This window comes from Scyliorhinus canicula, chromosome 18, assembly GCF_902713615.1.
Source record: "Scyliorhinus canicula chromosome 18, sScyCan1.1, whole genome shotgun sequence".
Taxonomy (NCBI): Eukaryota; Metazoa; Chordata; class Chondrichthyes; order Carcharhiniformes; family Scyliorhinidae; genus Scyliorhinus; species Scyliorhinus canicula.
This window is the reverse complement of record NC_052163.1, coordinates 124,998,587-125,025,847: the sequence shown is the minus strand read 5'-3', so window position 1 is coordinate 125,025,847 and position 27,261 is coordinate 124,998,587. Positions and strand designations below refer to the sequence as shown.

At 49.7% G+C, this 27,261-nt stretch overlaps 1 protein-coding gene across 12 annotated transcripts in view; it reads right to left on the bottom strand.

The window, feature by feature from the left end:
- The window catches only part of LOC119953663 (transducin-like enhancer protein 4), a 214,066-nt gene that overhangs the window by 111,056 nt on the left and 75,749 nt on the right, over positions 1–27,261 (bottom strand). For 8 of the 12 annotated variants that reach the window (XM_038778151.1, XM_038778153.1, XM_038778154.1 and 5 more), the window contains exons 6-8: positions 7,135–7,209; positions 2,775–2,970; positions 1,904–1,926 (exon numbers count right to left, since the gene is read on the bottom strand). In XM_038778151.1, the coding sequence (XP_038634079.1) occupies positions 1,904–1,926; positions 2,775–2,970; positions 7,135–7,209 (294 nt within the window). The remainder of the gene's footprint in view (positions 1–1,903; positions 1,927–2,774; positions 2,971–7,134; positions 7,210–27,261) is intronic. The other 4 variants (XM_038778152.1, XM_038778157.1, XM_038778159.1 and 1 more) reach the window with 1 other exon arrangement.

Here is a 27,261-nt window from a genome sequence, read left to right as displayed (position 1 = left end):
TACATCAGTAATCACACTTCAAAGCACAAAGTATTTGAAACAGGGCAAAACCTTGTCGTAGCAGTCCCCAGGGGATGATTTAGCTCACTGGGCTAAATCGCTGGCTTTTAAAGCAGACCAAGCAGACCAGCAGCACGGTTCGATTCCCGTATCAGCCTCCCCGGACAGGCGCCGGAATGTGGCGACTAGGGGCTTTTCACAGTAACTTCATTGAAGCCTACTCGTGACAATAAGCGATTTTCATTTCATTTCATGTCGCTGGACTAGTATTGCATAGAGTCTCATCCAAAATTAACGCTCTGGAGACACGTGTTCATTAATGTCCTCCCGGGAAGGAAATCTGCCGTCCTTACCCGGTCTGGCCTACATGTGACTCCTGACCCACAGCAATGTGGTTGACCCTTAACTGCCCTCTGCAATCTCCTGCGCAACTTTCCAGATACTCTTCTCCCCCCCCCCCCCCCCCCCCCCATCAAGAGTCGGTGGGTCTCGGGGTGAAGGGGAATCACCTATTGGAATTTGAAACTTACTGGGCAAATCCCCGCAGGCACTGCGCGTCAGGACTTCCACGGGGTCCCTCCCGAGGCACATCTTCAGTCACACGTCCTGTCCCCGGGAGACCTGGGCCGATATTTCAGTGGGCAGGTGGACAACCTATGGAATGGCCTCTCTTGGGATATGGAAAGTTAATTCAGAAAATAACATTTTTGAGATCCAGCACATGGGCCGGTGGTGGTCTCATTGACAGAGAGATTGATCTCTATTATTCACCAACTCCATGCCGGACGTATCATGGAGCTGCCAGAACGATGGAAGACGAACGAGATGGACTTTGCTCTTTCTGCATTTACCAATTCCGATATCCCCCAGGCCACGTTCAATTTGGTTTTTTTCCCCCTATTTCTGAGCTAGTTTTTTTTTTAAATGCATCTGCAAAAACAAGCACACCCGCAGAAAACTAAAGTCAATATTTATTTAAGACCATAAGACATAGGAGCAGAGAGGCAGGCCATTCGGCCCATCGAGTCTGCTCAGCCATTCAATGAGATCACGACTGATCTGATCGGATAATCCTCAACTCCGCCTTCGCGTCTTAATCCATGATTCCCTTACTGATTAAGAATCTGTCTAGCCCAGCCATGAACGTGTCTGAGCTGTCAGTCTCAATGCTAGTATTTGTAGAAGGATGCTTACCATTTGCTGGAGTTTGCCAGAGACTGGATAATGTGAAATACTCTGGTAACTGTCAATCAGTAGTTTATAAGGCCTCAAATTACCATCATTAGCAATGTCAAATTCAAATACTCGCAGAGGACTATTCCGTGTTAATCTCATTGACAAATTACAGCCTTAACTTGTGCCATGTGACGATATTAATGAAGTTGACTGTACACATTTCCTCTGTCTGGCATGCTGCATTAATGACATCAGGTTAATGCGCTTTTTGTATCATTGGCAAAGAGGCTTCACGTGAATATGATGTTTATCGATTATATCATCGAGCTTGAGTTTAGATCCTGAGTATTAGCAGCACAACCCCCCCGATCTCTTCAATCCCTCTGCCTAAACCCACCTGGCATGCCTCTGCCCAGGATGATCAACTCTGCGTTAGCTCATTTCTGGCAGGATGGTAAATCGCGGCATCCGCCACCACCGGTCTCCTTGGTAGAAAAGATCCACTAATGGTGGGCGCCGTGGCCTCCTGGCAGTGGGGCAGAGTTCCGCAGGAGGCGCAGTCCTGGTGTGAGCCACGGGACCGCGGACCCTGCAGATTTTCTCGGGGCCTGTGTGTATCTGAGCTGTTAAGTCACAGCGTTACTGCTGTCCACATGTAACCGACTCGCCGGGGGGCGGGTGGGGGCGTGAAAAGTGCCAGAATAAAAAAAAACAGAATCTCACTTACTCGACTGGGGTCTCGGTCACGATCTGGATGCAGACGAAGCATTGCAGAGGATGCCGGACAGATTCAGTGAAGCAGGCCGAGAGGAAAAAGGGAAGAAACAACAGGAAAATAAGGGAAAATTCATTCACCAAAATACCGACAGTGCAGCCAGACTTTGTCTAACATGGGGCTCTTCACTTGGGACTCCCCATTGAGTGTGGGGAATTTGCCATCTAATTCTTTTTTATTAAATTTAGAGTACCCAATTCTTCTCTTTTTTCCAATTAAGGGGTAATTTAGCGTGGCCAATCCACCTAGCTTGCACATCTTTGGGTTGTGGGGGTGAGACCCACGCAGACAGGGGGAGAATGTGCAAACTCCACGGGGACAGTGACCCAGAGCCGGGATCGAACCTAGGACCTCAGCACCGTGAGGCAGCAGTGTTAACCACTGCGTCACCGTGCCACCCTATTCGCCATCTAATTCTATCACCTTTCCATACAGCGAGATTGATAATAGAAACCGCCACGTGGATTCCCCAAGCATCAAATACTGCACGGGGTTTTAATTGTATTCAATTTTCTTCCCTCGTATACAAGAAAAACGACACTTTCACTGACCAAAGCAATGTGTAGGTCAGGAGATCCCGCCTACGTCCAGACACGGAGGCGTAGAAACTCATCTCTAGCAAACTGACTGCATCAGCGCCCCTTCCCAACTTGCCCATGTTCTGCCATTGCCTCCCAAAATCTCTACCCCATTAAATCCCTTATCCCAGCACTTACTGGATTGTTAAGATCTCAAACTGGCGTTCACATTTATGTAAATGAACTTATTTTCCTGATCTTTGCCTAAACCTGCTGGATACAGCTTAACACCCCCCCCCCCTTACCTCTGTGATGGTCCATGTCCAAATGATTCTTGTCTTCTTTCATTGCAAGGTGAGCATGGACTCCGAGGGCGCTGGACAGGGTCAGGAGGCCTGAGCCACCGCTGATCGACGGGATTCCTGCCGCCTGGAGGCCGGCCGGATGCGGAGTGAGCGGAATTGGAGGTGCGTGATGGGACAGGTGCTGGAGCTGCTGCTGCTGTAAGTGAGCATTCTGACATGAGTACGGGATCGGCGGAATTCATAGAGAAAGGCAGCAAATTAATGTCATGACAAAACTCTGCTCAACTCTGCCAAAAAGAGGCTGGGCTACTAGATAGGCAGGCGCGGCAACCTGCATTTATATAGCCACGGGACTTCGGCAAGTGCAGTAACTTGATGGAAACGGGTTAGCAATCAATACACAGCAAGATCCCACAACAGCAATAAACTACACGGCCAGTTAATCTGCTTTTTAAACATTTTTTATTTATATATAGTGCTCAATTCATTTTTTCCAATTAAGGGACAATTTGACGTGGCCAATTCACCTATCCTGTACATCTTTGGGTTGTGGGGGGCGAAACCCACGCAAACACGGGGAGAATGTGCAAACTCCTCACGGACAGTGACCCAGAACCGGGATTGAACCTGGGACCTCGGCGCCGTGAGGCAGCAGCGCTAACCCACTGCGTCACCGTGCAGCCCCAGTTAATCTGATGTTGATTGAAGGATAAATATTAGCATGGGGAGAATGCCACTGCCCTATTTCAAATCGACCCCTGGCATCTCCCAGTGGGAAGACAGATTGGACGCCTGATTCAGAAGGTGGCCCAGCACACTCTCAGTTCCGCCCCGGGGTGATTTGTACGCTCACGTCCCTGGAGTCAGTCAACCTGCTGGCTCAGAGCAGGTGTGGACTACCCCTGATCCAAGGATAGCACCTAGAAACAATGTTTATTTATTTTTTAAAAGCACTGAGCCCGCACATTCCCGCACGTTCCTCCAGCTATCTCCACAGCTGTTGCAGGAGTTAGGCACCATCGCTCGGCACAATTACCCGCCCCTCGGAAGAGAACAGAACGGTTTAATAAAGCAATTTGCTCTTCTCCAACATTGCTTTAAAAATCTTTGCTCCATCACTGCTTCCAATTCATTTTTTTTTAAAAATCTTTTATCGGCCCACACTGGCTAGAAACAGAAGGAACATTTCAGCGTGGGCTCTAACTCCTGATTATGACTCAGTGATCCCTGTAGGAAAGTGAATGTGTGTGGATATGAGACCGGGGCGTGTCCCAAGATCACCCGTGACGCCTACTGTGGCTAAATAGCCGGTGGCTCAACATGCTGATGCGTATGGTGGTGGGAGCCGGGAGGTGGTGTCCTTCGAACTGCGCCATCACATTGAGGGTCTGCTCATTCCAAAATGGAATTTCAGGGATGACCCCCACCCCACCACAGGAATCAGTCCACAGTTGATGGACCCCCCCCCCCCCGCCCAAAAAGGACAGCCAGCCCCAAAATGTGAACACGCTGCTGGCTATTCAGGTGGAAAGTGGGTCTCACGCTCCTCTGTGGGAGGACGAACCGCCTTCAAGAGCTAACGTCTAATCTGAGTGGCCGGCAGTCTCTAGCAGTGCCGGAACTAAACAGTAGGCAAACTACCGGGGCTGCCAGTAGGTCTATGAAGGCGAGAGGGTGGACGCTGGGAGCAAGGTACTTCAGGCCTCTTTGTAAAGGGAGGGATCAGGCAACCTGGACAGAGGGAACAAGATGGAGGGGTGGGTGTGCGGGAGGGGGCTTTGGAGGACATGCAGAGAGGCATAAAAGAAGACGGGTAACATCTTTGGGAGGCGGGGGAGGGGGGCTGTGGAGAAGAGAAGAGTGATCCCCTCGATGCAAACAGCAAAAGCCAGCCCCCACCTATTCATGCCGACCGTTTTATGGGATTGGGCATCGCAAAATATGGGTCAATTGTCTGGGCAACAGACTCAATTGCTCGTTGATGGTCTGTTTAAAAATGACGGTGGGCTGCCCATTTGGCTGCCCTCCCACCGTATTGTGGGGCCTGGGTGGGGGGAGGCCCGCTGGGTTTGCCGAGCCTCGTATTTTACACGCCACCCCTCCTCGGCAAAACCTGGCCAAGCCGGGTTGGGGGAGGGGGGGGGGGGGGGGGGGGGGGGGGGGGGGTAAAATTCCAGCCCAACGGGAGAAAAATTGGAGCGGGCCAAAACCTTCTGATTGAGCAGCAACACAGTGGATGGTGGGGTTTGTAGTGGATGGCTCTCCGGTGGTTGCTATGGCAACCACTGTGCAGGCACTTGCAGTAATCAGGCCCGTCTGCGATGTGACGCTGCAGTGAGCCAGTGAGGAACTCCATGGCTCTGTAGGCTTCAGCTGGTTATCTTCACGCATGGCTAGAGGATGATAGGGCCTTTTATTAGATACTAAGAAATTCAGCGTTGAAATCGGCTCAGTGTGCAGATCATTCCCCTGCACTTAAGAGGACATGAAAACTATATTGAGATGGTGACACACACAATGAATTTTATAGCAAGCTGCTGAGCAGAAATCCTGGAACATGGACAGCTCAATAGCGCTTTACTGATTTGGCTTTAATTAATACTCTGGATAATAATAATTAAACTCAAATAACTTATTAACCCTGTCCAGCTTGTTTGTATAATGCTGAACCTACCTGAATTTTGTTAGACGTGAGTATTAAGGATTACGGAAACAAGACAGGGTTGATGGTGATAAGATATGGATTAGCCACGATCGAGTTGAAAGGCAATCGACTGGAGGGTTTGGATGATCTACTCCTGTTCCTCGGTGTCCCAGTCCTCAAGGCCTCCAATTTAATTTCTCATCTTTGTGTTGAAATTTTTCCACTGCCTGACCCTTCCCCCATCATCGAAACCTCCTATAACCTTCTACAATCCTCCGAGGACTTGGTGTTCCATCCAATTCTGACCCCGAATACAATTCTCCCTCCCCATTGTCCAGTCCCGCTGATGCCTATATCGTTTACCGTGGCTCGCCTGTCTTGCCATCAGGGAACCCGCTGTGGGGAGTTTGCCATCGTGGGACCTGAAGATTCCGCCCATTGTCATACTGCCCTCGCCCAAGGACAGGAGAGGATCATCGGCGAACATAGAACTAGCGCTCTGCCACGGCAGGAGCCACCTGCATTGCCAGCATTACTAGACGCTCCGCCAAAACTACAGAGGTGAGGAAACAGGATACCAAACGTGTAACTTAGCCCCACAGGCCAGCAAGATCCTGGGTTTGATCCCTAACTTCTTGCAGCGGGAAAGCGACACACCGGTTTAGCAACTCTAACGGGATTCATTCTGAACTGAGACATTAATCCAGAGGAGGTTGAGGGCCAAAAGTAAATGAGCCCAAAATCAAAATACGAGTCAGAGTAACAGATTATTCCCAAGGATGCACCCTGGGACAAACATTAGCTGCTCCTGGAGGACCATCAACTCGATGAAAGACACTCTTCGATTTGCCAGAAATCTGTTGGTGTTTCACCAAAGAGGTGACGGCGGCCGAGTGCTGCAGACTGACGCGATCGAAAGCCCAGGACTAGGTGTCAACGGTCGCAGCGAAACTTGGGGCAGGGTTACAAAGCCACACTGGAGAATGGCCACAGTCTTACGGCCCCACTGCCATTGCACACCTCAAAGCTGGAATGCGTGTCAACGCACTCGCGGGCTGAACGTTTGGCAGCCTCCGGAATGTGGCGACGAGGGGCTTTTCACAGTAACTTCATTGCAGTGTTTTTTTCTCTTTCTCTTAAAATAAAGTTAGTATACCCAATTCCTTTTTTCCAATTGAGGAACAATTTAGCGTGGCCAATCCCCCTACCCTGCACATCTTTGGGTTGTGGGGGCGAAACCCACGCAGACACAGGGAGAATGTTCAAACTCCACACGGACAGTGACCCGGGGTCGGGATCGAACCTGGGACCTCGGCGCCGTGAGGCAGCAGGGCTAACCCACTGCGCCATCGTGCTGCCCGTCATTGCGGTGTTAATGTAAGCCGACTTGTGACAATAATAAAGATTATTATTTTTTAAAATGTATTTTGCAAAGATAAGCAGTAATTGTAAGTGAGGTGGGGGCACCCCCGACCACTGTACATTGATCGAAATTGAATTGAATTGGACTTTTATGCATCGTCAAATTTGATCTGTTAAGCGAGGTATTTTTTTTTACAACTTTTATGAATGAGGTTTATTTTGGGGGGGTGGGGGAAAGGGGAATATAGTCACCGCATAGCGCGGGGGGCTATTTATGTTGAGGGTACTGATGTAATTGCCCTTAGCTGCAGTTATCCTCTCACATTAACTCAGGTGTATAAGAGGGTGCCTTACCCCAATGATGGCGTTCAGTTCAGCCATGGTGACTTGCTTGGCGCGCTCGATCGCCTGGACCACCTGCTGCTGATGCTGTGGCAAAATGAAGCGGAGAGGAAGTTTAGCCGGCCCGAGAAATACTTAAGATTATTAGATTTCAAGAGGATAACATTCACTTCTCAGTTTGACTACCGCAAACACACACATTTTCACCAGACCCCAGCTCTTCAGGCTTAAAAAAAACGGTGACACTACCAACAACAATTTCATTCCTATAGCCCCTTTAATGTTGAAAGAAAAAATACCCAAGATGCTTCACTGGAGTGTTAATCAACAAAATATGACACCGAGCCGCTTAAGGAGAATTCAGGTCAGATGACAAATGCTCGGTCAAAGAGGTAATGAGCGTCGTTTTGTTTTATAAATTTAGAGTACCCAATTCATTTTTTCCAATTAAGGGGCAATTTAGCGTGGCCAATCCAACTACCCTGCACATCTGTGGGGGTGAAACCCACGCAAACACGGGGAGAATGTGCAAACTCCACACGGACAGTGACCTGGGGCCGGGACTGAACCTGGGACCTTGGCGCTGTGAGGCAGCAGTGCTAACCCACTGTGCCACCGTGCTGCCCAGGAGTGTCTTAAAGGAGAAAAGAGAGGTGGGGGGGGGCAGCCAGACCCCGTCATCTCCATACAATTCCAGTTCACAAGTCAGTTCACATCATTGACTGTCTCACCCTCTCCTCCCATATCCCAGCTCTACAGCCATTAACTAATTGATCACAATCTGGGCTCCATGGCATTGCTTCCTCAATGTCCAGGTCTTTTGATTATGCCTTTCCCATTACTACCACATTGTATTTTTTTCCTCCCCTGTCTCATGCCTGGGGATATTAAAGTTGCTATATAAATGCAAGTTATGAATGTGTCCAATCAGGGGACCAAATCAGTGCCCAATTCTTTTTTCCCCCCCAATTATGGGACAATTTAGTGCGATCAATCCACCTATCCTGCACATCTTTGGGTTGTGGGGGTGAGACCCACGCAGACACGGGGAGAATGTGCAAACTCCACACGGACAGTGACCCAGAGCCGGGATCGAACCTGGGACCTCGGCGCCGTGAGGCAGCAGTGCTAGCCACTGCGCCACCGTGCTGCCCAGGGGATCATATTCTCAACAACAACCATCCCAATATTTATTTCAATATTATGAAGGACTGCACCCACAGCACTGTATGGTTAGAAAAATGCAGGAGTCACCTTGAAACATCAAGAGTGCTGATTGGCAGAGTTTGGTGGCCCTGGGCTAAACTCAGCTGCAGAAGGGGGCCAGACTGACAATCCAATCCGTTGCTGCTGCTCCACTGTTACCCCTGGTGCCCCCCAAGGATCTATTCCCGATTCCTTCTTATTTCTCCAGTACATGCTGTCCCCTCAACAACATCATCAGGAAGCACAGAGTTTGTTTTTGCATGTGCACTCGTGACACCCAGCTCTTCCTCAGCACTGCCTCTCTCGACTCCTCCAGTGTTGCTACCAAGGTGATTATCTGGCATCCAGTACTGGGTGAATGGAAACCTCCTCCGATTAAATATTGGGAAAACTGAAGCAATAGTTTTCGATACCCGCACCAAACTCCTTTCCCTTGGTGTTGACTCCATTCCTCTCCCTGGCAAGTTCATTAACCTGCGTGTCATGTTTGACCCCAAATACATTTTCATGCCATCACTAATAACTGTAACAGTGCCAGATGACCATAGGCTGCTTCCCCCTTTGAGGGGGAGAGCTGACTGGCGGGAATTTAATCCGAGGGTCACCACACCTCAGGCGAGGGGTAAGGTTGAGGTAACGGGGCCTTCATGGATAACCTCAGCCGGTATGGGATTTGAACCAGAATTGCACAGGATTATGAGGGGCATGAACAAGGTAGATAGGTAGCAGCTGTTCCCCTTAGTTGAAGGGCCAGTTACAAGGGGACACAAGTTCAAGGTCAGGGTAGGAGGTTTAGGGGGTTTGAGGAAAACATTTAACCCAGAGGGTGGTGTCGGTCTGGAGCGCACTGCCTGGGAGGGTGGTAGAAGCGGGTTGCCTCACATCCTTTAAAAAGTACCTGGACAAGCACTCAGCACGTCAGATCATCAAGGCTATGGGCCATGTGCTGGCAAACGGGATTAGGAAGGTAGGTCAGGTGTTCTTCATGCAGACTTGATGGGCCGAAGGGCCTCTTCTGTGCTGTACTATTCTGTGATTCTGCTGGTCTTGCTCTGCATCACAAACCAGCTGGCCAGCCAAGTGAGCTGGGTCAGCCCCCGATACTGTAATACTGTCACTAATACACAGTCTATTTCTAACTCCATAACGTTGTCTGGCTCAAGTTCATCTGTTGCTGAAACCCTCATTTGTGCCTTTAATACCTATAATTTTTTTTTTTTTATGTATTTCTTCCTGGGATGTGGGCATCGCTGGCTGGGTCAGCATTTGCTGCCCATCCCTAACTGCCCTTGAACAAAATGCTTAGCTGGGCCATTTCAGAGGGCAGTGAAGAGTTAACCACACTGTAGTAGATTTAGAGCCACGTGTAGACCAGACTGGGTAAGGACGGCAGATTTCCTGCCCTTAAGGACATTAGCGAACCAGATGGGTTTTTACGACAATTGACAAATGATTTCATGGTCATGTTTTCATTCCAGCATTATTTCTTTTTATTTTAAATTTCATCATCTGCCGGGGTGGATTTCAAACACAAGTCCAGTGACAATAATCAGTATGTCTTTGGTAGTCTTGATGATGAATAGAATGGACAGTGCGATGTGCGATACATGAACAATGTTTGGAAAAATCTAAATTCACCAGCAATAGCCTGGCTGCCTAGAATGCGTTTTAATGAGTCTCCTGAGGTTTTGACGAGAGACAAAGTGGTATTCGGCAGGATTAACTTCCTCCTACCTGTGAGCAAATGGAAGGGAGGTATATCTTTCATTGGGCTATTAACCGCTCATATCCTCAAAGAGCTGTTAAGTTTGCAGCAACTGCTAATTCAATTTTTATAGCATACACTTCTGTGGATTTTTATTGGCATTTTGGGGACGGCAGTGTGTGATTGTATCTGCTTTTCCATAAAGCTGCAAACTAGGGGGTTGCAAATGCAATACCTCTCTTACTTCGCGCACAATCAAAGACAACAAGGTGCTTGAATATCCTAAGAGTTTTCCACCCATTTAGTTTTACTGAGCTGTCAAGAAGCTTTCAAGATTTTCACAAAGAGTAGTAATTAGAAAAACGTGCTGCTGTGTCCTGTTTTTTTAAAAATTGATTCTTCCATAGGGTGTGTCTGCGCACATCCTGAATCATGCATGAACTGTGTGGCTTGCTGGCCATTTCAGAGGGTAGCTAAGAATCAACTTGTTGCTGTGTGTCGGGAGTCACATGTAGACCAGTTAAGGACCAGGTCATTCGCAACATTAGCGAACCAGATGTATTTTTAACAACAGTCAATGATAGGTTCATGGTCGCCATTACTGAGACCAGTTTTCGATGACAGATTTTATTAATTGACTTCATAATAATTTTGTTTTTAATCTTTATTATTGTCACAAGTAGGCTTACAATAACACCGCAGTGGAGTTACCGAGACAATCCCCTAGTCGCCACACTCCGGCGCCTGTTCGGGTACATGGAGGGAGAATTCAGAATGTGCAATTCATCGAACAAGCACGTCTTTGGACTGTGGGAGGAAACCGCAGCACCCGGAGGAAACCCACGCAGACACAGGGAGAACGTGCAGATTCCGCATGGACGGGAATTGAACCTGGGACCCTGGCACTGGGAAGCAGCAGTGCTAACCACTATGCTACCATGCAGCTAGTAAGATTACTAGTCCAGTGATAATACCACAACGCCACCCGGTGATGTGAAGAGATTGGTACCAGTCACCCCTCGCAGTCAAGGTGGGTGTCACACTCCACAGACTTGAGCACATATCCCAGGCAGACACTTTGATACAGGACTGGCTGAGGACTTCTGCAATGTCACGGGTGCTGTCTTTTGTGCGAGACCATTTAGCTTCCTGGGTGGATGCAAAAGATCCTAACAACATTACTGAGCATTCTCCCAGGGTCCTCACCAACACATGGCTTGAAGCGTCAGCTCTCACCCGAGTTAGAAGATCCCAGGTTCAAAACCATCCAGAGCACAGATATTAAGGCCGACATTCCAGTGCAGTACTGAGGGAGGGCAGTACTGAGGGAGGGCAGTACTGAGGGAGGGCAGTGCTGAGGGAGGGCAGTGCTGAGGGAGGGCTGCGCTGAGGGAGGGCTGCACTGAGGGAGGGCTGCACTGAGGGAGGGCAGTACTGAGGGAGGGCTGCGCTGAGGGAGGGCTGCGCTGAGGGAGGGCTGCACTGAGGGAGGGCAGTACTGAGGGAGGGCAGTACTGAGGGAGGGCTGCGCTGAGGGAGGGCTGCGCTGAGGGAGGGCAGCGCTGAGGGAGGGCTGCGCTGAGGGAGGGCTGCGCTGAGGGAGGGCAGTACTGAGGGAGGGCAGTACTGAGGGAGGGCAGTACTGAGGGAGGGCAGTACTGAGGGAGGGCAGTGCTGAGGGAGGGCAGCGCTGAGGGAGGGCTGCACTGAGGGAGGGCTGCACTGAGGGAGGGCAGCACTGAGGGAGGGCTGCGCTGAGGGAGGGCTGCGCTGAGGGAGGGCTGCACTGAGGGAGGGCTGCACTGAGGGAGGGCTGCGCTGAGGGAGGGCTGCGCTGAGGGAGGGCTGCGCTGAGGGAGGGCAGTACTGAGGGAGGGCAGTACTGAGGGAGGGCTGCACTGAGGGAGGGCTGCGCTGAGGGAGGGCTGCGCTGAGGGAGGGCAGCGCTGAGGGAGGGCAGCGCTGAGGGAGGGCTGCGCTGAGGGAGGGCAGTACTGAGGGAGGGCAGTACTGAGGGAGGGCAGTACTGAGGGAGGGCTGCGCTGAGGGAGGGCAGTACTGAGGGAGGGCTGCACTGAGGGAGGGCAGTGCTGAGGGAGGGCAGTGCTGAGGGAGGGCAGTACTGAGGGAGGGCAGTACTGAGGGAGGGCAGTACTGAGGGAGGGCAGTACTGAGGGAGGGCAGTACTGAGGGAGGGCAGTACTGAGGGAGGGCAGTGCTGAGGGAGGGCAGTACTGAGGGAGGGCAGTGCTGAGGGAGGGCAGTACTGAGGGAGGGCAGTACTGAGGGAGGGCAGTACTGAGGGAGGGCAGTACTGAGGGAGGGCAGTGCTGAGGGAGGGCAGTACTGAGGGAGGGCTGCGCTGAGGGAGGGCTGCGCTGAGGGAGGGCAGCGCTGAGGGAGGGCTGCGCTGAGGGAGGGCTGCGCTGAGGGAGGGCTGCGCTGAGGGAGGGCAGCGCTGAGGGAGGGCTGCGCTGAGGGAGGGCAGTACTGAGGGAGGGCAGTACTGAGGGAGGGCAGTACTGAGGGAGGGCAGTGCTGAGGGAGGGCTGCGCTGAGGGAGGGCTGCGCTGAGGGAGGGCTGCGCTGAGGGAGGGCAGCGCTGAGGGAGGGCTGCGCTGAGGGAGGGCTGCGCTGAGGGAGGGCTGCACTGAGGGAGGGCAGTACTGAGGGAGGGCAGTACTGAGGGAGGGCAGTACTGAGGGAGGGCTGCGCTGAGGGAGGGCTGCGCTGAGGGAGGGCAGTACTGAGGGAGGGCAGTACTGAGGGAGGGCAGTACTGAGGGAGGGCTGCGCTGAGGGAGGGCAGTACTGAGGGAGGGCTGTACTGAGGGAGGGCAGTACTGAGGGAGGGCAGTACTGAGGGAGGGCAGTACTGAGGGAGGGCTGCGCTGAGGGAGGGCTGCGCTGAGGGAGGGCAGCGCTGAGGGAGGGCAGCGCTGAGGGAGGGCTGCGCTGAGGGAGGGCTGCGCTGAGGGAGGGCTGCGCTGAGGGAGGGCTGCACTGAGGGAGGGCAGCACTGAGGGAGGGCTGCGCTGAGGGAGGGCTGCGCTGAGGGAGGGCAGCGCTGAGGGAGGGCTGCGCTGAGGGAGGGCTGCGCTGAGGGAGGGCTGCGCTGAGGGAGGGCTGCGCTGAGGGAGGGCTGCGCTGAGGGAGGGCTGCACTGAGGGAGGGCTGCACTGAGGGAGGGCTGCACTGAGGGAGGGCTGCACTGAGGGAGGGCTGTACTGAGGGAGGGCTGCACTGAGGGAGGGCAGCGCTGAGGGAGGGCTGCACTGAGGGAGGGCAGTACTGAGGGAGGGCTGCGCTGAGGGAGGGCTGCGCTGAGGGAGGGCTGCACTGGCCAAGGTGCCATCTATCGGATGAGGCGTTAAACCGAGATATCATCCAGGGTGCATGGAAAAGATCTCGGGCGACTATTTTGAAGAGGAGCAGGGGAATTATCCCTGGAATCCTCGCCAATATTTTTCCCTCAATAACAACATCAAAATGGGCTCCTTGGTCAGGATGACATTGCTGTTTGTGAGAGTTTACTGTGTGACTACACTTCAGAACTCAATTCAGGTTTACTTTATTGGCCATAAAGAAATTCATTTTGGAAACATTACTCATGCATTAAAAATATAAGGAATAATAATGATAAGAAAATTACGCTATCGCAGGCAATTAAATATGATTCCAAAGCATTAAAATGATCAGTGAGTCCCACCCTAAGTGCATATCCTCAAGACATCAAACACTGTTCAGGGTCCTTATGCAGAAGGAGTCAAAGAGGTCTGGAACTACATTGTCCTCCATCGGAGGGACAGTGACCTTTCCCCTGAACTCATCCAACAGTAATACTGCGACAAGTGGTGATTCTCATTGTTCACAGCAGTCTTTACTGTCATTAAAATTCTTAAGAGAGCAGATTTACTCAAGAAAGACTTGCTCATCAAAATACCCCTCCTGCCTGGTTCAATAACACTTTGAGATGTCAGGCTGTCATAAAGACACTAAATACATACAAGGCTTTCTCTTTAGCTAATACGCGAGACATATATGGGCTGAGAAATTTAGTTCCATTTGAAATGGGAACATTCTCTGTGCTGGAATGGTGAGGTCCAAGGTACCTCCATAACCACACAACTGAGAAAATGAGCACTTCACAGCCAAAGACTGTGGCCAGGATTCGCCGTTCCTGCGGCTAAGTGCCGGCTTGAACAGAGAGTCCGCAGGAAGAAAAAAATCGGCGTGAACCCCTGACCGACTCTGGTCCCAGAGAGGGGCTAGCAGTGTGGCTGACCAAAACTCCCGCCCCCTCGCATCGAAAACGACCAGAGAATGGCCGGGTCCCGGGCCGCGCATGCGCACGTCTGACGACCTGCAGCGGTCGCGTTGTACAACATGGCGCTGGCTGTGCGCTGACCCGACCCACAAACTGCGACCCCAAAGCTCGCCGCCTGACCACCCCCCACCAGTTCCCCCCCCCCCCCCCCAGTCTTCACTGAAGCCCCCCCGACACGGATGCTGGCCGAGTGTGGCGGCACCGGACCCAGTCCGCAGCCACCACGCCGAGTTCGCGATTTGTGCGAGGACACGTATCCCGCGCCGTCGGAAACAAGGACCATCCGGCGTCGGAATCGATTCTCCGCCAATCGTCAATTACGATATTGGCACTGGGCACTCCCGCCCGGTGTCTGACCTGGTCATTTATTTCATTGCAGTTTGTGGGAGCAGCATGCTAATTGGTTGCTGCATTTCCTACAAGGCAATAGTGTCGACATTTCAATGAGGTTGTGGAATGTATTATATATCCTTTCATTCATGTGTGGAAAAGGCTTTCCAACACAAGTGCAAGTTTTAACACTCACTAAAATTCTTTCTGCTCCATCCTCCCTCGCCCCGTCCTTGCTTTAGGCCAGGAGACAAGACCGTGCTACAGTCTGAAGTGTCAATAACAGAACAAACTCCAGACAGTAACACTCCGTCCCAGCTTGCTCTTTTCCAAACTCTGGGGAGACTTTAATGTTACCAGTCGTTCAGCCCAGACTCGAGAGTGCAGCTCTCTGCCTGAGAGAGAAAGAAAAGCGAGCTTCTTCATCAGTAATCCTGGCTTTGCTATGATAAGATCAATTAAACTAACCCACTGAGTGGATAAGAGGCATCACTGCCTTAAATTGACAAATGTTGTATTTCCCAAAGTCGGAAATCTATCTCAGCGTGTCCATCACAGACTGATATCTTATTTATAGTCTGGTTTCCACCATCTGCTGACATGAGCAACTTTCAGTTCCCCCTCCACACATCCAGCTCACCAATATGAGCACCAAGTTCAGCGCTGGCCACCAAGGTACACGGGAACTATTATAGCCATCCAGGCAGCAGAGAAAAGCCAACGGGCAGTTTCCAAACATCAAAGAACTCAATGGCGAGGAGGCTGGAGAAAATGGGAACCTTTTGGCTCGAATGAAGGTGACTGAGAAGTAACCTCATAGAGGTTTACAAGTATTAAAATAACACAGGTAGAGAGTCGGCCGAGGTTGACGAGCATTACTACTGAAGACATGGGCAATGAAGGAAAGTTGGTGAGGCTTGTCGAAGGCTGGAAGAACTAAGGTGGACCGAATCATCTCCATCATCTTTATGTTGCTAGCGATTTTTGTGGCTCCATTGGGAATTTCTCCCTTTTCATTAATTTTATGGTGTCTGGTAGTCTTGATTTTATTGCATCATTATATCACAGTTATTAGAAAAGTTCACTAAATTAGTCAAAGCAAGGTTCAGCGGATTCAAAATTCCTCTATGCAGACTACCTGCATCTTGGCCTGAGTCAAGGACAAATAATAATAAGGAGAATCTTTATTAGGGTCACAAGGATACACTGGTTCAGCACACTGGGCTAAACAGCTGGCTTGTAATTCCGAACAAGACCAGCAACGCAGGTTCAATTCCCGTATTGGCCTCCCCAAACAGGTGCCGGAATGTGGCGACTGGGGCTTTTCACGGTAACTTAATTGAAGCCTACTTTAGGGACTGGTTTAGCACAGTGGGCTAAACAGCTGGCCTGTAATGCAGAACAATGCCAGCAGCGCGGGTTCAATTCCCGCACCGGCCTCCCCAAACAGGCGCCGGAATGTGGCGACTAGGGGCTTTTCACAGTAACTTCATTGAAGCCTACTTGTGACAATAAGTGATTATTATTATTAAGTAGGCTTACATTAACACTGCAATGAAGTTACTGTGAGAAGCCCCTAGTCGCCACATTCCGGTGCCTGTTCGGGTACACAGAGGGAGAATTCAGAATGTCCAATTCACCTAACAAGCACGTCTTTCGGGACTTGTGGGAGGAAACCAGAGCACCCGGAGGAAACTCACGCAGACGCGGGGAGAACGTGCACACTCCGCACAGACAGTGACCCAAGCCGGGAATCGAACCTGGGGCCCTGGCGCTATGAAGCAATAGAGCTAACCACTGTGCTACCATGCCGCCCACGATCCCAGGTGGCCCAGGAGGTTCGATACTGGCCTTTCATTTCTTGTTACTGCAGAAAACGGTGTATCATTCCAATTCCCCCATTCCCTCGCCTGCTTATTTCTTCTGCTCTCGCTGTTGATGTTTGAGCCAACAGAAAGGTTAATAAATAGGTAAATCTCAAATTCAATGACAGGGGTCTTGTGTACAATCCTTTGGCCACAAATCCTTCCCCACTGCTGCGTTTCTATCGCCAGAGACATGACTGAAACTTGGTCTGGAGGACTGGGGGCAGGGAGGAAATAGAAATGTGTATTTCTCTGTCTCTTTTGATCACAGATTTACTAATGGACATCCACACACAAACACTAGTGTGTTACAAACATAAATGTGCACACACATTCTTCACAGAGAATGCTGGATAGCAATCAGTAACTAGAAAGACAAATCAAAGAGGCTAGAAATACGCAGCAAGTCGGACAGCAACCTTGGCGAAATATAAATTAATATTATAGGTCCTGAAGGAGGATCTAAACATCTCAAATTGTCTACTTTTGTTTCCCCACAGATGGTGCCTGATCTGCTGAGTATTCTGCAGTGTCGGCAGAAGATCTTAAAATATTTATCCGTGAATGGAATCCTGGTTGCTTTTATTCCGGCAACTTGAGGTGCCAACAACATTGCCCCTTTCGTTCACCTGGACAGGAGTCAAAGGTTTCTTTTAAATTCAGAGCTGAGGGAGAGCAGCATTATGAGAAAAGTGATCCTTATGAATGCTGAACAACAACACTTCAAGTTACTAACCACTAAAAGGATTGGATTCCTCCAGCTGCATTTTTATATTAGCTAACAAGGTCTTCTGTTTGCATTATTAAGTGACTGCCCAGGTCAATGAAAACAACTTGCATCTGTGCGGCATCTTTTTTAAAAAATATAAATTTAGTGTACCCAATTCATTTTTTCCAATTAAGCGGCAATTTAGCGTGGCCAAACCACCTAGCCTGCACATCTTTTGGGTTGTGGGGGCGAAACCCACGCAAACACGGGGAGAATGTTCAAACTCCACATGGACAGTGACCCGGGGCCGGGATCGAACCTGAGTCCTCGGCGCTGTGAGGCACCAGTGCTAACCACTGTGCTACACGTAGTACGGCGTCTTTAATGAAATAAAATATCCCAAAGAGCATGTTCAACTAGAATGTGACACTGAAGCATGCCAGGAGATATTTGGGCAGGTAACAAATAAGTCTGGTCTAATGGTGGGTTTTAAGGAGCATCCTTAGGGGACGAGAGTGAGGAGAGAGGTGGAGGGAAGGAATCCACATATTAGAGCCAAGATGGCTGACGGCACGGCCATCACGGGTGAAGGCTGTTGGGAGCCAGGGGCATATAATTGAACATTGGAACAGCACCACGGCAGACGGTGAAGTTTTGAGTTCAATGAAAACCTGGAATTAAAAGGCTAATGATGACCTCAAATCCATTGCTTTTTGTCATAAAAACGCTCCTGGATCACTAAATTTCTTTAGAGAAGGAAATCTGCCATCCACGCCTGGCCTGGCCGACAGTAACTCCAGATCCACAACAATGTGGTTAACTCTTAAATGCCCTCTGAAATGGCCTCGTGAGCCATTCTGCTCAAGGGCAATTAGGGATGGGGAATAAATGCTGTCCCAGCCAGCAACCCCCACATCCCGTAACTGAATTTTTAAAAAGCAGTGGACCATTCAGCCACCCAAATCTGTTCTGCTATTCAACTAGATCATTACTGACCCATACCTCATTTCCACTCACTCACCTTAGCTACGTTTACCTCCTAAATGGCCTAGCTCTTATCTTAAGATACGTGTCTGAATCCCATGTATCTAAAATAATATTTGCAACTGCTCCCTCCACCTTCAGCATATAATTGTTTATGCGCCACACTGACCAGAAAGGGATAAATACCGTGACTAGAAGAGCAGGTCAGAGGCAGGGGATTCTGTGGTGAGGAACTCACCTCCTGACTTGCCAACGCCTGTCCACCATCTACAAAGCACATGTCAGGAATGTGATGGAAAACTCTCCACTTGCCTGGATGAGCTCAGCTCCAACACTCGAAGCTCAACACCATGCAGGACAAAGCAGTCCGCTTGATTGGTACCCCTTCTACCACCTTCAACATCCACTCCCTTCACCACTAATGAACAGTGGCAACAGTGGGCGCGATTCCCCCAACATGGAACAAAGTCCCCTTGCCGAGTGCGTTTAGCCGCGTGTTTCCCAGCATTCGCAGTGCCGAGAAACACATGACTATTCAACACAACTCACGTTGAGTAAGGGGTCTGAACGGGGAACACACGGCCGAGGCCACCCACAGCCCCGTTTTGTACAGTGAGGGGCGCCGCTCGCCGGAACTCCCCAGTGTAGCGAGAGATCGGGACACCATTTTTAAATGGCGCCCTGATGTCCGAAGTCCCCAAACCCATCACCAACCTTCCCCCACCCCCAGCCCGAATGCAGTATAGAAGGGTCCCCGTCCCACCCCCACACCAGGCAACCCTGGCCAGATCACACACACGCAACAAATACCAGCTTGCCAGGGCCAACCTGGCAGTGCCTCTGTCAGCTGACAGTAACACCAGTGCCAGGCTGGCATGAGCAGTGCCAGGACACCACTCTGCCCAAAGGGCTTGCAGCTGGGGGGCTCCAATCCCCTGGGAGACCCCCATGAGTGCCCTTGAGTCTCATCCCCGTTTGTGGGGACCAGTGCTGAACGGCGCTCGCCCGAGGTCTTTGAAGCAAAAGGGATGAATCCCAAAACCTCAGGTACCTCGGGAATCTGCACATTAGAGTGAGGCTAACTATCTCGCTCCAATATGCAGATTTGCTAAAAAGTGATCCCGCCCATTGCGGGTGGGGTTCACATCACAACATCTCGCGAGATCCAACGATCCTGGGAGCGGGGTTTCAACGGCACGCTGCGCCGCGGCGAGCTGCTTTTCAGGCGCAGGGTGACCGTTGAATCGTGCCCCGTGTGTAAACACGGTGGGCCAAATTACAAATTGCTGGCTTTATGGCTCTTTTCCCCTCCCCCCACTTCATGGGTCACTGAACGTGGATCGATTGAGGCACCACAATAAAGATACTTAGAAATTGTGACCACAAAATCGCAGCAGTGGCTGTTTCTTCACTGGTCTGCTGCTGGCTTGTAAATTCACTAGAAACAGGCAGTCAGAGGTGCCAGATTGGGAACTGTGCAGTAAGGCTGCTCCAATAAATCTAATATCCGGTGCCATCATAACAGGATTTTAATAGTGCGGCCTCTCATGGGTCAAACTGATTTGGTGTATGGCCACCTCAAGTTCAATACTGCAATTAATCCTGGGCAGTTCGTTAACTTAATAATTACATCTCCCACAGGTCCAACTGCACCATACAGAAGATCTGAAGGAGAGGTGTTGTTAGTGCCAGCAAGTCCACACCATTTTCTTCAACGCTACAGGACTTTCCCCGTGCTAGCTCAGTATGACAGCCAGAGAGGTTCGTAACAGGCTGCGATAAGTGTCAGGCTCAACGCGGAGGAACATTTCACAGACTAGTTACAGTATATGGGGAGGCCATTCAGCCCATCACCCAAAGGAGCGTTTCACCAGGCACCACTCCGCCGCCTTCTCCCCGTAACCCTGCACATTCTTCCTTTTCCGATGTTAACTTCCACCAATGGGAACAGTTTTTCCCTACCCACCCTGTCCAGACCCCTTGTGATTTCTAATTCCTCTATCAAATCACCACTTAACTGCTGCCTCACAGCTCTAGGTACCCGGGTTCGATTCTGGGTGACTGTTGTAACAATATGTATATTGCAAGGAATACAAAGGGTTAACAATCTGATGTTATTACTTCTCACCACCAGTTGGAGATAAGGAGCAATCATAAAAGTATCATGCAATTCCTGTGATTCTGAGGGAAGGTGTTTAGGCATGAGAGAGATTAGTTGCATAGTTCAGAGATCTGCATTTAGAGATATCGTACAGTTTCATTTAATAACTTTAACCTTGGACCTTGTTGGAATCTTATTTAAGTAGTGTAAATAAATGCGCTTTGTGCAGTAACTTAGCTTGATGTTCTTTGTTCTACACTACGTTCTCAACACATTCTGATTCACAAAACAGAGAACATCACAACTATCTGTGCGGAGTTTGCACATTCTTCACGTCTGAGTGGGTTTCCTCCGGGTGTTCCGGTTTCCTCCCACAGTCCAAAGATGTGCGGGGTAGATGGATTGGCCGTGCTAAAATTGCCCCTTAGTGTTCAAAGGTTAGATGGGGTAACGGGATAGGGTGGGGGCATGGGCCGAGGTAGGGTGCTCTTTCAGAGGGTCAGTGCAAACACGATGGGCCGAAAGTCCTTTTGCCGCACTGTGGGGATTCTGTGATTCTATCCATGAACTTTCTCTTCTCCAAGGGAAACAGTCCCAACCTCTCCAACCTATCAACATTGCTGAAGTTCGTCATCCCTGAAACCATTCCCATGCATCTTTTCTGCGCTCTCTCTGATATCTTCATTTCCGTCCAAAATGAGATTTCCCCAAACTGGAAGCAATACTCCAGTTCAGATCAAAAACATGTTGTGTGTGTGTTATACATGACCTCGCTTTTGAACTCTATGCATCTATTAATAAAGCTCAGGATACTGTACACTTTAATAAACACGCTCTCAACCGATCTTGTCTCCATGAACGATTTTTTTTTAATACATTCATGGGCTGTGGGCATCTCTGGCTGGGCCAGCATTTATTGTCCTTCCCTAATTGCCTTTGAACTCAGTGGCTTGCTGGGCCATTTCAGTGGGCATTTAAGAGTCAACCACATTGTTGTGGATCTGGAGTCACTGTCGGCCAGACCAGGTGAGGATGGCCGATTTCCTTCCCGAAAGAAAATTGGTGATCCAGGTGTTTTTTTTTAATTTAGAGTACCCAATTCATTTTTTCCAATTAAGGGGCAATTTAGCGTGTCCAATCCACCTACCCTACACATCTTTGGGTTGTGGGGGCAAAACCCACGCAAACACGGGGAGAATGTGCAAACTCCACACGGACATGACCCAGAGCCGGGATCGAACCTGAGACCTCGGCGCCGTGAGACTGCAGTGCTAACCACTGTGCCACCATGCTGCGCCAGGTGGGTTTTTAACCACAAAAAGCAATGGGTTTGTGGTCATCAGTAGTGTGAGAGGGGCAGCACGGTGGTGCAGTGGTTAGCACTGTTGCTTCACGCGCCGAGGTCCCAGGTTCGATCCCGGCTCTGGGTCACTGACCGTGTGGAGTTTGCACATTCTCCCCGTGTCTGCGTGGGTTTCGCCCCCACAACCCAAAGATGTGCAGAGTAGGTGGATTGGCCACGCTAAATTGCCCCTTAATTGGAAAAAATTAATTGGGTACTCCAAATTAATTTTTAAAAAATCATTAGTGTTTTAATTCTGTGTTTTCATTGAACTCAAAATTCACCATCTGCTGTAGTGCTGCTCGAGTCCAGATTCCCAAAGCATTACCCTGTGTCTGTGGCCTACTGGTCTAGTGACAATACCACGACACCACTGCATCCTTACACAAATACACCTTACCCCTCTGCCCTGGCACCCTCTTTAGAATTCTGCCCCTTTATATTGCGTCTCCACATTCTTCTGACCAAAATCACCCCGATTTTGACTGAATCATATAACCAGTGACGTACGTTCAATTCCTGATCAAAGTTACCCCAGTGTGTTGGTTGTCCCTTGTAGGGAAACCCACCCAGCCAAATCACGCTGCAAGTTAGCCTCAGTACTCCTGGGTCACAGTGTGAATAATAAATCTGCCAGATTCCCCACGTAACTGCAGATTCATATTCTCTGCTGGAAAGTGTGTCGTGGGGCAATAGATTAGGGCAGACTGTTTGCACCAGTAATTTATTTTATTCTTTCACAAGGCATGGGCATCGACGGCTAGGCCGACATAATTGCCTTTGAGAATATGCTGGTGAGTCACCTTTATGAACCGTTGCAATCTGTTTGGTATAGGTACACCCAGTGCTGTGACGAAGTGAGTTTCAAGATGTTGTCCCAGCAATACTGAAGGAACGTGGATAATATTTCCAAGTCAGGATGGTGAGTGGCTTGATGGGGAACTTGCAGTCAGTGGTGTTCCCGTGTATATGCTGGACTTGTCTTTCTAGGCGGTAGAGGACGTGGGTTTGGAAGATGATGTTGAAGGAGCCTTGGTAAGTTGCTGCAGTGCATCGTACAGGTGGTACACACGGCTGCCACTGTGCGTCGGTGGTGGAGGGAGTAGATGCTGAATATGATACATAGGATATCAATGTCCTGGATGGTGTTGAGCTTCTTGAGTGTTGTTGGAGCTGCTCTCATCCAGGCAAGTAATGCTCAATACTGCTGGAACAACCATTTAGGATTGATATGAGGAGAAATGTTTGCATACGGTTGTGATTTTGTTTTTTGGAATTCTCTAAGCCAGAGGGACGTTCAGTGGTTGAACATATTGAAGACTATGATTGATTGCTTTTTGGATACAAAGAGCTACAGGAGGGCAGGAAAGTGGGCCGGAGGTAGACAATTAGAAATGGTGTTATTGCATAATGGAGAAGGCCCAACAGACCATTTGGAAACGCCTCCTCCTATTTCTTTTGTTCTTATGCCAACACTTACTGTCTAAGCCATTTGAGAGAGGTGGCAGAGGGTGGCTAAGACTTTGGCAAAAGATGCCCTAGAGTACCCACACATACAGGAGAGGGCAGCGTACTGTAGCATCATCACCACCATTAGGCTGGCATCCCAAAAGAGGATGTCCCCTCAGAAGGGGATGGTGAACAGGAGAATTATTAGTACCAGTGTGATGGTACACAGAACAAGTTGGCATCTTTATCTGGAGACGGGTATATTGAAGTGCTATCTGTACCAATGGCGTCTACAGCCCAACACAAACGAGTGCTTCCTGGGCAGCAATGGAATAAATTGGGTCAATAACGCTACTGTACTGAAAGCAAAGAATTTCACAACACAACAAAAGCTAAAGTAATTTCTTGCCTTCAACGATCTGATGAGCGAAACAGGACGTAACTTGATGTAGTGACAATATTGTCAAGTGGCTTGGGAGCGCCCAGCTCTGTCGCTTGTGCAGTCAGACGGTGCTGAGGGACCAAGATGCTTGTTTACTGATTAAATGAACTCTGAACGGAATACCAGAGGACATTCAAGATATCAATACCTCCAGCCATGTCAAATCAACCGTGAAGGACTATGTGCTCCCAGTTCTTAAGCACTCTCTTTAATCACATCTGTCAACCATCCTGCATCTGGAGCTGTTAGCCGAGTGTAGCATCTGCTTTTGCCGACTTTCTTTGTTAAGCACAATATTCGCACTCCCAATGGTTAATCAATATTGCCTAAAACTGTTCACACCGAGAGATCATTATCCATTACCAGCACTTTCTGTTGTTCTCTCCGCTATCCTTCTTCTCCTCCGGCCCCTTTTGAAGATGGTGACTAGTGCTGGGGTACAGTTCCACCGATGCCTCTGGCCGCCCTCGAGCGGATGTCCTTTGTGTGCTGATGTTTAGGATGAATGCCCTCCAGCTGTTGGCAAGTTGAGCAGCAGAGTTGCCCTCGTCAAAGACCAAGTTAGCCCACTTCCCAGCGAGAGCCGCAGTGGAGATTTACCCTGTCGACCACATGCAAGGAACATGTTCCGAACTGTGTGATACACAGCACACTGGAGAAATCCCCCTCCCCCTTCACCCAGGACCTGAAGACTTGCTCCGATTTCTCCCCTTGTTCCCCGAAGGGCCAACCCGCTGATCTGTGAGCAAATCACTACAGCTTTGGCCTTTCTTATCACTGGCTCTATTTACACGTTGGTTTTTAATGAGAGTATTTGCACAATTCCTGCAGGAAGTGGCGGTTGAGGATGTTTGGACTGTACTTGTTGAAATGTGAGCCAAGTTTGTTTGCATTGCACTGCTGGAACCGGGAGCTGAACGCCTCTACGTTCAAATCCCTTGGCAAAGGATTGAGGCGAACAAAGATAACGTCTAAATTCAGCATCTTGTGAAAAATGAAAATCGCTTATTGCCACAAGTAGGCTTCAAATGAAGTTACTGTGAAAAGCCCCTAGTCGCCACGTTCCGGCGCCTGTTCGGGGAGGCTGGTACGGGAATTGAACCGTGCTGCTGGCCTGCCTTGGTCTGCTTTAAAAGCCAGCGATTTAGCCCAGTGTGCTAAACCAGTGTTTAGCAAGGTTCACATTCACGGTTAGCACATTCAAAACATTGTTGAATATATTTAGGCACAGCCATCCTCCTAAATTTGAATTCACTCCTTGCATTGAGCTGAGAGCCTGCACTAGGTGACTCTCCATCAAATAAAACTGTAAATTCAGGCTACCCAGACTGATTCCCGCTCCGCCTGCTATCATACTGGACCTTAACGCGGCAGCAATTAGGAGTGATGAGAATTGCAGTGACAATCACTTATGAGCGTAAAACTTAACAGTAACTGTAACTGCATCAACCTGGGTGTGAAAGCAAATTTAAATAATCACTCTGGCAGCTTCGCAAATGTCAGCCCACAGATGTTTACAGCCAATGAAGGACTTTCTGCCGAGTAGTCACTGCTGTAATGTAGCAAATGCAGCAGCCAATTTACACAGCAAGCACCCAAAAAATAAAATAGGTAATGACTGGGCAACCTGAATTGTGGTTCAGGTTCAGGGATAAATATTAGCCAGGGCACCAGTGGAACAGCGGTTAGCACTGCTACCTCACAGCACCAAGGTCCCAGGTTCGATTCCGGCCTCAGGTGAATGTCTGTGTGGAGTTGCACTTTCTCCCCATTTCTGCGTGGGTTTCCTCCGGGTGCACCGGTTCTCTCCAGTCCAAAGATGTGCAGGTGAGGTGGATTGGCCATGATCAATGCGCAGTGTTACGGGGATAGGGTGGGGAGGTGGGCTTCAGTAGAGTGCTCTTTCGGAGAGTGGGTGCAGACCCGATGGGCCGAATGGTCTCCTTCCGTGCTGTAGGGATTCTTACTGGACTCCCCTGCTCCTCTTCAAAATGGTGCCTTGGGATATTTGACCTTCACAGGTAGGCGGGGTTTCAGTTTAACCTCATTCAGAAGGTGGCATGTGTGACAGTGCAGTACAGTGCAGTGGGCGGCACTGTAGCACAGTGGTTAGCATTGTTGCTTCACAGCGCCAGGGTCCCGGGTTCGATTCCCGGCTTGGGTCACTGTATGTGCGGAGTCTGCACCTTCTCCCCGTGTCTGCGTGGGTTTCCTCCGGGTGCTCCGGTTTCCTCCCACAAATCCTGAAAGACGTGCTTGTTCAGTGAATTGGACATTCTCAATTCTCCCTCTGTGTACCCAAACAGGCACCGGAATGTGGCGACTAGGGGTTTTCGCAGTAACTTCATTGTAGTGTTAATGTAAGCCTACCTGTGACAATCATAAAGATTATTACTGCCCTGGAGTATCACCTAGATGTAGTTCCCTGATTTCCACGTGGGGCCTTGAGCTCACAGTCCTTGGCGTACACACGTACGCACACACACATACGTACACACCACACACACAAACACACACGTACACCACACACACACACAAACACACACGTACACACACACACACGTGCACACACACACGTGCACACACACACGTGCACACACACGTACACGTACACATACACGTACACACACACGTACACACACACGTACACACACACGTACACACACACGTACACACACACGTACACACACACGTACACACACACCAGAAGCTTTGGGTGGTGGGGGGGAATTAAAGAGTTAATTTTGGCCAAGGAACAAGAACACATATGGTTATTATCCAGCTGCATTATTACTCATGAAGAACGTTGTCCCAAAGAAAACGTGATCTGTTAAACCAGCCCCCCTGACAGCAGTCCTGTGTCAATTCATGAGCCATTCATATCTCTGCTGCCTGAGCACGTTACACACTTCACTGAGTTTTGAATTAAAATACACTAGATTCCATCTTCCACTCCCCCTGCCAGTGCTAATGCAAACCCCTGAGGTGAGTCTGACAAAAGGGTAGCCAACTGTTACACAAAATTCACACATACCGCCCTCTGGCATTGCCCTAAAGACGGGAACATTCGCTATTTTGGAAGTAAGTGCTGAGTGCAACTTCTGCCCACGTCAACACACTGTGACACGGCCGGTTGATGTAACCGGTGAAAAAAAACACTATGGGGAACAATGAGCAGCCAATCACTTCTTCTCTTTTAAGAAAAAAGCAACTAATTTATTCCAAAGGAAGTAAAGATTGTGGCAGCCTTTCAGCAAAACGACCATAAATATGCTTTCAAACTGGGCAGGATGAGGTTTTAACAACCTCTTACCTGTGCCATTGCCCCACCATTGCTGGCATTTTCCAGGGGTTGGTAGGTGGCGGTCATTGGGAGAGGGTGGGAATGGGCAACAATCAACCACTGAAGGAGGAACTTTAGTCTGAATACTTCACAGTGTCCTAGAGCCCAGTCAGAGGACACAGCAACCATTAGTGATCGAGCGTCTCCTTGTTGAAAACTTTCCTTCGATTGATTTGCGGTTTCTGTTTTTGGAAAGTGTGTTTACACGTGCCTCGCCATGTAAACAAGCAAGCTTCCTAAACAAATGGCCAGCAACGTTTCGAACAGAATGGTCTCGTCCTACATTTCGAAGATGTGTCAATGCATCAGAGCTGGATGTCGCTGCACTGGAGTTAAA